This window comes from Dendrobates tinctorius, unplaced genomic scaffold (assembly GCF_039654945.1).
Source record: "Dendrobates tinctorius isolate UK_male_01 unplaced genomic scaffold, ASM3965494v1 ptg000065l, whole genome shotgun sequence".
Lineage (NCBI taxonomy): Eukaryota > Metazoa > Chordata > Amphibia > Anura > Dendrobatidae > Dendrobates > Dendrobates tinctorius.
The window spans coordinates 25,934,689-25,947,876 of NW_027361733.1; the positions used below are offsets into that span (position 1 = coordinate 25,934,689).

General features: G+C 47.4%; 1 protein-coding gene across 1 annotated transcript in view; it reads right to left on the reverse strand.

Annotated features, from left to right (window-relative positions):
* The window catches only part of NSFL1C (NSFL1 cofactor), a 47,270-nt gene that overhangs the window by 13,855 nt on the left and 20,227 nt on the right, over positions 1–13,188 (reverse strand). The window contains exons 3-6 of the mRNA XM_073580795.1: positions 2,055–2,129; positions 576–741; positions 318–410; positions 96–205 (exon numbers count right to left, since the gene is read on the reverse strand). Coding sequence (XP_073436896.1) covers positions 96–205; positions 318–410; positions 576–741; positions 2,055–2,129 — 444 coding nt within the window. The remainder of the gene's footprint in view (positions 1–95; positions 206–317; positions 411–575; positions 742–2,054; positions 2,130–13,188) is intronic.

Here is a 13,188-nt window from a genome sequence, read left to right on the forward strand (position 1 = left end):
TCTAATCATACACTCAATCTCCTGAATGTTTAACATTACAGAATCCTTTCTTGTGACCCCAGATCACTAATAAAAAAATATCCCCAAATGCATACCCTCTGCGTATTGCTTCCAAGAACTGTGCATTGCTAGGATCCTGATAGCTACGCAGTTCACCTTCGTCCATACTGAATCCGTTCTTCCAGAGCTTTAGGACTACGTGGACCTGCAGCAGAGGATGAGAATTTAACTACTCATAAACCCGTAGAAAATCTAAGCGACCGGACAGCGCCAACAAATCCAAGAAACATTCAGATAAAATATTGTCAGATACTCACATCTTGTCCTTGGTGATGTTTGCGAGCACCAGCTACATAGGCAGATTCCTCCTCTGGGGCTGCCCCCAGCCTGTACCCACCGCCTGCAAATGGCTGAAAAGAGAAAAGATTATCAGCCAAAGCAGAGTTCTCAATTACTTGGACCTAATGAAGTGCTCACGGGAATTTATAGAGTATCAGGGTCAGCAGGTGCCAATAGAAACTGGATTATCAGCTATTATGGTGCAGTCTGCATAGGCATCCTATCACTGGGCTTACCGATGATCGGCTGCTTTCTCCAGGGCTTTTGGTAGTTCTGTCCACAGCAACAGCTCCATGTTCTTTGGCTCCTTTGAAGAGATCTTCCACCAGCTCATTAGGGCTCCTCTTTCTTGGAGGACCAACAATTTGCTGCCCGCTTCTCTCTGAACCACCAGCATAAAACCTGCAATATCATAATCCACAGACAAATATTATATTACTGTCCTTAATATACTAGAATATGACTACTATAATACTGCCCCTATGTACAAGAATATAACTACTATAATACTGCCCCCTATGTACAAGAATATAGCTATTATAATACTGCCCCCTATGTACAAGAATATAACTACTATAATACTGCTCCCTATGTACAAGAATATAACTACTATAATACTGCCCCCTATGTACAAGAATATAACTACTATAATACTGCCCCTATGTACAAGAATATAACTACTATAATACTGCCCCTATGTACAAGAATATAACTACTATAATACTGCCCCTATGTACAAGAATATAACTATTATAATACTGTCCCTAAGAATTTAATTATAAAAAGGTCTATGATTGGAAAAACCCCGTATTTAAAGGCAACCTGTCGTCTGCTTTTTTCCGCTATAAGACGCGGCCACCGCCTTTCAGGGCTTATCTACAGCATTCTATAATGCTGTAGATAAGCCACTGGTCTGACCCGAATGATAAGAAAAATAACTTATTATACTCCCCCGGCCGTCCGGTGGTAGTCGCAGGTTCGGGTCCGGCACCTCCCATCTTCTTGCTTCATGGCTCCCTGGCATCGCACTCCTGCGCAGGCGTACTTTGTACTTTTGAGGGTAGAGCAAGGTACTGCAGTGTGCAGGCACCAGGAAAGGTCTGAGAGGCCCAGCGCACTGCAGTACTTTGCTCTACCCTCAACAGGACACAAAGTACGCCTGCGCAGGAGCGCGATGCCAGGGAGCCATGAAGCAAGCAGAAGAGCAGCGTCACAAGATGCGAGGCGCCAGACCCAGACCTGCAACACCCATTGGACCAGACTGCACCCCTCCCCCCCCCCGGGTGAGGTAAATAAAACTTATTTTTTTATCTTTTAGGTCAGACCGGGGGCTTATCTACAGCATTATAGAATGCTGTAGATAAGCCCTGAAAGGCGGTGGCCGCATCTTATAGTGGCCAAAACAGGTGACAGGTTCCCTTTAAATCTTCCTTCCTCACTACACACCACATTCAGAGCAACCAAAGAATCTAAGCTATGCGGAGCCATTTGGTGACATGCCTTGTGGAAACTCTCGCTTGACCGCCACTGAGGGAAATAAAACCATAGATAATTTAAAACACCTTGAACACAAGCCTAACAAACAGCTGCTTATATCTAAGCTTCCTGCAACCATGTGTTATTTGGGTCACAAAACTGTTACCAGTGACATTAGCATCGCCACAAATATTCTGAATCACACACTCAACACTGGGCGAATATATAGGAAATTTGACCTTTGCCCTTCCTCTTCTTCTTCCTCCTCTTCCTGTGCGTGCACTAGGTCTCTGAAAGACGTCACCCTGTGATCGCTGAGATGGAAAAAAAAAACAAAAACAAACAACAAGTTACAAAGTTGACGTGTTTTCAGACCAAAAATCGGTCCTTACACACAACATGAATTCGACACAAAATAAAGAAAAATTTTAAAACCTGTCTTTGCAAAAACAAAACAAAAAACCACCATGCCATCAATTGATTAATCAGGGGCTAAGGCTAAATAGAGAATACAAATGGAAATTACATTAATTTCTTAGAACATACAATGTCAAATCCGTACGCTGGTTTCACCCCTTAGTGACCAGGCTAAAGTTTTCAAATCTGACCAGTGTCACTTTATGCGGCAATAACTCTCAAACACTAACAGATCCCAGTGATAAAAGAGACTGTTTTTTTCAGGACACATTGTACTTTGTTAGTGGTGAATTTACCGTGACTTGTTTTGCATTTAAGAAAATATCAGAAATGACAATTTTTTTTTAAGAAAAAAAAAAAAAAAAAAAAAAAAAGGACCTTTTTGTGTACTCACCGTAAAATCTCTCTTAGCCTTTAATTGGGGGACACAGAACCGTGGGTGTTATGCTGCTGTCCACTAGGAGGCGACACTATGCATAATCTGAAAAAGATTAACTTTGGCTCCTCCTCTGCAGTATACACGCCTGGACGGCGTCAGCCTTCTCCAGTTTTATGCAAAAGCATTAGGAGGAATATACCAGAAACATAACCATGCCTGTAAAAAAGGCTACTATAAACAGGCTCAAACAACAATATGAGAACCCAACCGTAACAGCGGCCCGCAAGGGCAACAGGGTGGGAGCTGTGTCCTCCAAATAAAGGCTAAGAGAAAGAGATTTTACGGTGAGTACACAAAAATCTCCTTTACTCTGTCGCCTTATTGGGGGACACAGAACCGTGGGACGTCCCAAAGTAGTCCCTGGGTGGGAAGCAGTGGACGAATATTGTGCTGACAGTCCCCTAGACAGTGGACGTAGAGTGCCGTGATACCGGCTGGAAGGGGAGAATTGTTGAGGCGGTAAGCCTCTTGAATGGTGGACTTCATCCACCTAGCAAGGGTGGCTTTGGAAGCCGGTAGGCCCTTGCGAACGCCTTCTGGAAGAAGGAAAAGTGAATCAGACTTCCGGAAGGGAGCAGTCCTAGACACGTAAATACGCAATGCCCTGACAAGGTCAAGCGTATGCAGAGCCTTCTCTACCCTATGAACGGGAGCCGGGCAAAGAGACGGTAGTGATATTTCCTCATTGAGGTGGAAGCTGGACACGACCTTCGGAAGGAAGGATGGTACTGTACGGAGAACCACCTTATCCTGATGAAAAACCAGGAAGGGTTGTCTGCAGGAAAGAGCTGAAAGTTCAGACACCCTGCGTAGCGAGGTGATTGCCACCAGGAAAACCACTTTCTGTGATAGAAAGCGGAGTGAGATCACCCTAAGGGGTTCGAAAGGATGTGACTGTAGTGCTGTCAAGACCAGGTTGAGGTCCCACGTCTCCAACGGACGTTTGTAGGGGGGAACCAATCGGGAAACCCCTTGGAGAAAAAAAGTCTTCTCTTGTGGCTTGTTAGCATTACGCCTCTGAAAGAGCACTGAAAGCGCTGACACCTGGCTCTTCAGTGAGCCCAGTGATAGCCTGGCGTCCAGGCCTGACTGAAGGAAACCGAGGACCTTTGGAAGAGAATAGGGAAGTGGTATCTGCCCACTAGATTCGCACCATGTGAAGAAAACCTTCCAGGTACGATAGTAAATCCTGGATGAAGTTGGCTTTCGAGCCCTGATCATGGTTTTAACAACGTCCGGTGAAAAACCTGCTTGGGTCAAAACCCAGGTCTCAATGGCCACGCCGTCAAATTGAGAGCCCCTGAGTTCTGGTGGAAGAACGGGCCTTATGACAGGAGGTCGGGACGTGTGGGGAGACGCCAGGGAGCGTCTGCTGTGAGTTGCACGACGTCGGCGTACCATGTACGCCTGGGCCAGTCTGGAGCTATCAGAATGGTGGGAACACCCCCTTGTTTGATCTTCCTCAGGACTCTGGAGATCAGGGGGAGGGGTGGAAAAATGTACAGAAGCTGGAACTGGGTCCAGTCCTGAACCAGGGCATCTGCTCCGAGCAACCGCCGATCGCGCGTCCTGGCCATGAAGTTGGGAACGTTGGCATTGAGATGGGATGCCATCAGATCCACGTCCGGGGTCCCCCAACGATGACAGATGACTTCTGGATGGAGAGACCATTTCCCCCCCCCCCCCCCCCCCCCCCGGAGTCCATTTCTTGTCGGCTGAGATAGTCGGCTTCCCAGTTGTCCACACCCGGAATGTGGACCGCGGAGAGTACCGACCTTGCAGCCTCCGCCCATTCTAGGATACGTGTTACTTCGGTCATCGCCTGGATGCTGCGGGTGCCGCCTTGATGGTTCACGTATGCCACTGCCGTGGCATTGTCCGACTGTACTCTGATATGAGAGTCTGCTAGCAAGTGATGGAAGGCTTTCAACGCCAGGAAGATGGCCCGAATTTCCAGGATGTTGATGGGCATGGTCGATTCCCTTGGTGACCACCTGCCTTGCGCTCTGTGATGTAGGTGCACCGCGCCCCAACCCATAAGGCTTGCGTCGGTGGTCAAAACCTTCCATTGACCGGAGAGAAAGGATTTTCCCCTTGCAAGCGAGGTTGGCTTGAGCCACCAGTGCAGGGACCTCCTGGTGTTTGCTGATAACCGGAACTCCCTGTCGAGGGAGAACGGATTCCTGTCACAGGACTTGAGGATGGCCAGTTGAAGGGGTCTGAGGTGAAACTGGGCAAATGGTACCGCCTCCATTGCTGCTGCCATCCTGCCAAGTACTCTCATGGCATACCAGAGATCTGGGGGACTTGCGGAGGAGTGTGTGAACTCCCAGACGGAGAGCCAGTGCCTTGTCCCTGGGGAGGATCACCAGACCCTTGGAGGTGTCGAATAGCATCCCCAGGAAGGTCAGAGACTGACTCGGGGTAGTCGAGGACTTCTGTAAATTGACTAACCATCCCAGGCGCCTCAGAGTGTCGATTGTGATCGAGACGTTGACCTCGCAGTCCTTGAGGGTGGGGGCCTTGATGAGAAGGTCGTCCAGATATGGAACGACTACTATGCCTCTGGAGTGCAGAACGTCCATGGTAGCTGCCATGACCTTTGTAAATGTTCTGGGAGCCGTGGCGAGACCGAATGGGAGGGCCACAAACTGGTAATGGTCTTGGTTGATTGCGAATCTGAGAAACCTCTGATGGGCGGGAGCAATCGGTATATGCAGGTATTTGTCCTGTATGTCTATGGAGGCAAGATATTCTCCTTTTTCCATAGACGCAACGATTGACCGGAGTGATTCCATGCGGAAGTGACGAACTCGAACGTACTTGTTGAGTTGCTTGAGGTCTAGTATGGGTCGGACGCTGCCTCCCTTCTTGGGCACCACGAACAGGTTGGAGTAGAAACCTCGGAAGCGCTCTTCTGCTGGGACTGGCACTATGACTCCTGCTCGCAGGAGGGAAGAAACCGCTTGACGGAAGGCCTTAGCTTTGAGCGGGGATTTTGGAGGGACAGAGGGAAAAAACCTGTGCGGTGGGCTGGTAGTAAGCTCGATTTTGTATCCTGAAGACACTATTTCCTTGACCCACTTGTCTTCTGTAATAGGCAGCCAGACCTGCTGAAAGAGTAGCAGTCGTCCGCCTACAAGTGGGGTGTCTTCCATAGGACACGAGTCAAGATGAGGGAAAAGCCTGAGGTTTTCCTCTTTTAGGTTTTGCCTGGCTTGCCTTTGATTGCCAGTTCCTGTCCGGCCTCTGTGCCGCACGTGTGTTGTCCCTGCGGAGGGGGGGAACGATTACGGTTTTGTGCTGGGCGTGAGACGGACCAGCCTGAAGAATTCCGAAAGGATCGGAAACGAGATTGATTACGCCTTTTAAACGTGCGTTTTGGTCTTAGTTGAGGGAGGGAAGTACTTTTGCCCCCGGTAGCATTGGATATCATTGTATCGAGCTTTTCACCGAAAAGACGGCCACTGAAGTACGGGAGATTAGTTAGGGGCTTTTTTGAGGCCGCATCCGCTTTCCATTCTCTTAGCCAGAGAATACGCCAGACTGTGATGGCGTTTGATGCTATTCCCGCTATCCCTCTTGCAGAGTCCAACGCTGCATGGACCATGTAATCTGCCACTACTGCAATTTGCACCGCCTGGTCCGCCATCTGAGGATTTGAAGCTTGAAGGCCCTTTTGCAATAGATCAGCCCAAGCCATGATGGCCTTGGCTGCCCAAACTGAAGCAAATGCGGGAGCCAAAGAGGCACCTGCAGCTTCAAAGATTGAACGAGCCATGCATTCTACCTGTCTGTCTGCTGTGTCCTTGAGGGTTGAACTGTCCGGCAGCGAGAGAAGCGTTTGTGCTGCTAGTCTAGAGACTGGAGGGTCCACTTCAGGCGGATCTGTCCAATCCTTGGTGTCTTTCTGTGGAAAGGGGTATTTTGCTTCCAAATACTTGCGATTGGCAAATTTTTTCTCAGGCTGCGAAAAATGCTTAGAAAGGATTTTTTGAAATTCCGGGTGATTAGGGAAGACCTTCGATGGTTTCTGAACACTTTCAAAGGAAATCTTGTGTTCTGGTGCTTCCGGGGTTGGATCTGAAATGTCCAGCACCCGAAGGATGGAAGAGACTATATCCTCAACTATCGCAGTATTGCTAGGGGGACAAGGGAGCAAAGCGTTCTCTGTTTCGTTATCTGAATTGGAGTCACATATGCCCTCTGAGTCCTGCGCATCGCTAAGGAGCTCCCTAGCGGGCGAACTAGAGCGGAGGTTTCCCGTGGTCTGGGATCGTTGTGGAGATCCGCATTGTCCTTCTCTATCAGGGGGCGGCCTCGGTGACCTGAGGCCACTGTGTCTTTCCATGGAGGGGGATGACCTATTGCTATGTGAGGACGCAGATGAACGCAACCTGTGGGTCCGCTTACGCCTCGAACTGTCGGAAGCGCCCTGATCATGAGACCGGACATCCCTTTGCTGAGTAACGTTCATAGCCGAGACATGACCCTGCAGTAATGTGGAGGTCAGGTTATCTATAGACTGTGTCATAGACTGCGACATCTGAGTCGCCCATTCCGGCGCAGTAGCGGTCGCAGAAGCGTTGGTAGGGACTTCTTGGGGTTCTGATCCTGTTTTTTGGGTACAATCCCGGCAGTGCGGGTACGTGCTGCCGCTGGGGAGAGTGGCCTTGCAGGCTGTGCAGACTGCATAAAAGCAGTCTTGCCTGGTTCTTTTCCTTGAGCCCGACATAGTACCTAGTCTGATTAGTGGAGGCCCTACAGGGGTATCTACGCAGAGGAAAGGAGTAGGAGAGCGCTATAGGGTATAGGAATTCACAGCTGAGTACCAAGGACCCAGCTGTGATCTTACCCCACCGGTGCTCCCCCTTAGGTCCAGCGCTGATAAGTCCCACGTCCTGTGCCCCCCGGAGACTCTGTGCTGCGTTCCTCCAGGTGCAGCAAGATGGCCACCGGATTCTGAGGGGGAGAGGGTAGGGGGCGGAGAGCTGGAAAAGGGCGCGCTGGGCCATGTAAAAGCGCGCCCTTCCTGCTTCGATCCGCCCCTTCTATGACACTACAGTGTCATTTTCGTCATCCGGGGGGCGGGAATGGGGCAGAGACTTTGGCTAGGCCGAAGCTGCGGCCTAAATTTGAGGTCTCCAGGCGGGGGGGGGGGGGGGGGGGGGCCATGTATGTGACTGGGGCCCTGTGGAGGGTCCCTTGGGGCGTGATTACTGCAGAGACCGGGGCGCAGGGAGCCCGGTCTCTGATAAGTGCCGTGCCTCTCTGCACCTCCCCCGGTCCCAAAAAGGAGCCCACAGGTGGACTGGGGTCCCTGGTACAGGCCCTACCTGCGGTGTCTCAACCTAATGCCCCCAGAGGGGGATTAGGGAGGGTGCTGCTGTCACCGTCAGGGGGCTTCATCGTCGCCTCGACCCAGACGGAACTGAGGAAGCAGGGGGGGTCTCGACCTCGAACCAGTACCCAAGGGACTGGTGAGGGAGCGACATGGGGAATAGCCACCTCGACCTCAACCGGGTACCCCTAATGGGGGACCGAGGAGGGAGCCATGCCGGGAGTCTCGCTGGAGACCCTCTCTTCTTCATCTGTAGTCCTTTGGAAAAAAATCCAGGAAAAAGACGGAGTAAAAAAAAAAAAAAAAACTTAGGTGTGCCTCCTGCGACACTAAGCAAAAACTGGAGAAGGCTGACGCCGTCCAGGGGTGTATACTGCAGAGGAGGAGCCAAAGTTAATCTTTTTCAGATTATGCATAGTGTCGCCTCCTAGTGGACAGCAGCATAACACCCACGGTTCTGTGTCCCCCAATAAGGCGACAGAGTAAATCTACAATTTTCAGACGTTGACGGATTATACCGTTAACCCCCTCTCGACATGCATAAAAAAAAAATATATATATATATATATATATACATACATACACACTCACTGGCCACTTTATTAGGTACACCTGTCCAACTGTGTGTTAAGACTTAATTTCTAATCAGCCAATCACATGGCGGCAACTCAGTGCATTTAGGCATGTAGACATGGTCAAGACAATCTCCTGCAGTTCAAACCGAGCATCAGTATGGGGAAGAAAGGTGATTTGAGTGCCTTTGAACGTGTCATGATTGTTGGTGCCAGAAGGGCTGGTCTGAGTATTTCAGAAACTGCTGATCTACTGGGATTTTCACGCACAACCATCTCTAGGGTTTACAGAGAATGGTCCGAAAAAGAAAAAAAATCCAGTGAGCGGCAGTTCTGTGGCCGGAAATGCCTTGTTGATGCCAGAGGTCAGAGGAGAATGGGCATACTGGTTCGAGCTGATAGAAAGGCAACAGTGACTCAAATTGCCACCCGTTACAACCAAGGTAGGCAGAAGAGCATCTCTGAACGCACAGTGCGTCGAACTTTGAGGCAGATGGGCTACAGCAGCAGAAGACCACACTGGGTACCACTCCTCTCAGCTAAGAACAGGCATCTGATGGCTACTTTCAGCAGGATAATGCGCCATGTCATAAAGCTCGAATCATCTCAGATTGGTTTCTTGAACATGACAATGAGTTTACTGTACTCAAATGGCCTCCTCAGTCACCAGATCTCAATCCAATAGAGCATCTTTGGGATGTGGTGGAACGGGAGATTCGCATCAGGGATGTGCAGCCGACAAATCTGCGCCAACTGTGTGATGCCATCATGTCAATATGGTCCAAAATCTCTGAGGAATGCTTCCAGCACCTTGTTGAATCTCTGCCACGAAGAATTGAGGCAGTTCTGAAGGCAAAAGGGGGTCCAACCCGTTACTAGCATGGTGTACCTAATAAAGTGGCCAGTGAGTGTATATATATATATATATATATATATATATATATATATATATATATATACACACATACACACTACAGACCAAAAGTTTGGACACACCTCATTCAAACAGTTTTCTTTATTTTCATGACTATGAAAATTGTAGATTCACTCTGAAGGCATCAAAACTATGAATTAACCCCTTCCTGACATGAGAAGTACTATCCCGTCCATGGGACCCGGGCCCCTATGCCCATGGACGGGATAGTACGTCTACCGCGATCAGCGGCGCCGACGTGATGAGCGCCGCTAATCGCGGCCAGGTGTCAGCTGATTATCACAGCTGACACCCGGCACAATGTGTCAGGGGCGGTCACGGACCGCCCCCGACACGTTAACCCCTTGCACACCGCGATCAAACATGATCGCGGTGTACCGGAGGTTAAAGGGAAGCATCGGCAGGGAGGGGGCTCCCTCCGTGCTTCCCTGAGCCCCCCACGGCAGCGCAATGTGCAGCGCTGCTGCCGGGGGCTCCTTTCCTGCAGGCCCCCGAATCCAAGATGGCGACGGGGGCCTTCGGGGGCCTGCAGGAAGCTGGCTTCCTCAGTGCCTGCAAAGCGCAGGCATGAGGAAGCCTTCTGCAGTGCCTGTGACAGATTGCTGATCTGTGATGTGACCTGGGACTATTTAATAAAGTAAAAAAAAAAAAAATAAGTGTTAAAATAAATTAAAAAAAATAAAAAATAAAAATCGCCAAATAAATTAGAAAAAAAAAAAAAAATATTCCCCCAAATAAATCCATTTTTTAGAAATAAAAAAAACCCAAAACAATAAAAGTACACATATTAGGTATCGCCGCGTCCGTAATGACCCGCCCTATAAAACTGTCCCATTAGTTAACCCCTTTAGCGAACCCCTTAAAAAATAAAAATAAAAAACGAAGCAAAAAATAATGATTTATTATCATACCGCCAAACAAAAATTGTAATAACGCGCGATCAAAAAGACGCATATAAATATCCATTGTACCGCTGAAAACGTCATCTTGTACCGCAAAAAACGAGCTGCCACACAGCATCATCCGCAAAAAAATAAAGTTATAGCTCGCAGAATAAAGCGATGCAAAAATAATTATTTTTTATATAAAAGTTTTCATTGCATAAAACCGATAAAACATAAAAAAAGACCTAAATAAGGTATCGCTGTAACCGTACTGACCCGAAGAAGAAAACCGCTTTATCAATTTTACCGCACGCGGAACGGTGTAAACGCACCCCCCCAAAAGAAATTCATGAAACGCTGGTTTTTGTTCATTCTGCGTACCAAAAAACAAAATAAAAAGCGATCAAAAAATGTCACGTGCCCGAAAATGGTACCAATGAAAACGTTAACTCGTCCCGCAAAGAATATGACCTCACATGACTCGGTGGGTCAAAATACGGAAAAATTAGAGCTCTCAATATGTGGTGATGCAAAAACTATTTTTACAATAAAAAGCGTCTTTTAGCGTGTGACAGCCGCCAAACATAAAAACCGCTATAAATAGTAAATCAAACCCCCCGTTATCACCCCCTTAGTTAGGGAAAAATAAAATAAAAAAAAAAATGTATTTATTTCCATTTTTCCATTAGGGTTAGGGCTAGGGTAGGGTTAGGGCTGAGATTAGGGTTAGGGGTGTGTTGGGGTTCGGGTTGGAGTTAGAATTGGGGGTTTCCACTGTTTGGGCACATTAGGGGATCTCCAAATGCAACATGGCGTCTGATATCAATTCCAGCCAATTCGGAGTTGAAAAAGTCAAATGGTGCTCCTTCCCTTCCAAGCTTTGCCATGCGCCCAAACAGTGTTTTACCCCCACATGTAGGGTATCAGCCTACTCAGGTCAAATTGGACAACAACTTTTGGGGTCCAATTTCTCCTGTTACCCTTGGGAAAATGAAAAAATTGGGGACTAATTGATTATGTTTGTGGAAAAAAATACGATTTTTTTATTCTCATGCCCGGGCATTATAAACTTCTGTAAAGCCATTGGGGGTTCAAAGTGCTCACCTCACATCTAGATAAGTTCCTTAGGGGGGTCTAGTTTTCAAAATGGGGTCATTTGTGGGGGGTTTCCACTGTTTAGGTACATCAGGGACTCTCCAAAGGCAACATGACACCCGCAGACCATTCCATCAAAGTCTGCATTCCAAAACGTCACTACTTCCCTTCCGAGCCCCGACGTGTGCCCATACAGTAGTTTTCTCCCCCATATGGGGTATCAGCATACTCAGGACAAATTGGACAACAACTTTTGGGGTCCAATTTCTCCTGGTACCCTTGGGAAAATAAAATGGTGACTAAAAGATCATGTTTGTGGAAAAAAATACGAATTTTTTATTTTCACGCCCGGGCGTTATAAACTTCTGTGAAGCACTGGGGGGTTCAAAGTGCTCACCACACATCTAGATAAGTTCCTTGGGGGGTCTAGTTTACAAAATGGTGTCATTTGTGGGAGGTTTCCACTGTTTAGGTACATCAGGGGTTTTCCGATCGCGACATGGTGGCCGATCTCAATTCCAGCCAAAAACGTCAAATGGCGCTGCTTCCCTTCCGAGCTCTGCCATGCGCCCAAATAGTGGTTTACCCCCACATGTGGGGTATCAGCGTACTCAGGACAAATTGCACAATAACTTATAGGGTCCTGTTACCCTTGGTAAAATAAGAATTGAGGGTGAAAAGATAATTTTCGTGGAAAAAATATGATTTTTTAATTGTACGGCTTTATGTTATAAACTTCTGTGAAGCCCTTGGGGGTTCAAAGTTCTCACCACACATCTAGATAAGTTCCTTGGGGGGTCTAGTTTCCAAAATGGGGTCACTTGTAGGGGGTTTCCACTGTTTAGGTACATCAGGGACTCTCCAAACGTGACAAGGCGTCCGATCTGAATTCCAGCCAATTTTGCATTGAAAAAGTCAAACGGTGCTCCTTCCATTGAGCTCTGCCATGCGCCGAAACAGTCGTTCCCCCCCCCACATATCAGGTATCAGCGTACTCAGGACAAATTGCACAATAACTTTTGCAGTCCAATTTCTCCTGTTACCCTTGGTAAAATAAAAAAAATTGAACCTGAAGTATTTTTTTTGTGAAAAAAAGTTAGATGTTCATTTTTTTTTTATTTAAATATTCAAAAAAATTCCTGTGACGCATCTAAAGGGTTAATAAACTTCTTGAATGTGGTTTTGAGCACCTTAAGGGGTGCAGTTTTTAGAATGGTGTCACTTTTGGGTATTTTCTATCATATAGACCCCTCAAAGTGACCTCAAATGTGATGTGGTCCTAAAAATAAAATGGTGTTGTAAAAATGAGAAATCGCTGGTCAACTTTTAACCCTTATAACTTCCTAACAAAAAAAAAATTTTGGTTCCAAAATTGTGCTGATGTAAAGTAAACATGTGGGAAATGTTAGTTATCAAGTTTTTTGTGTGCTGTATCTCTGTGATTTAAGGGCATAAAAATTCAAAGTTGGAAAATTGCGAAATTTTCAAAATTTTCGCCAAATTTCCGTTTTTCTCACAAATAAACCAAGTTATTTGAATGAAATTTTACCACTAACATGAAGTACAATATGTCACGAGAAAACAATGTCAGAATCACCGGGATCCATGGAAGCGTTCCAGAGTTATGACCTCAAAGGTATAGTGGTCAGAATTGTAAAAATTGGCCCGGTCATGAATGTGCAAACCACCCT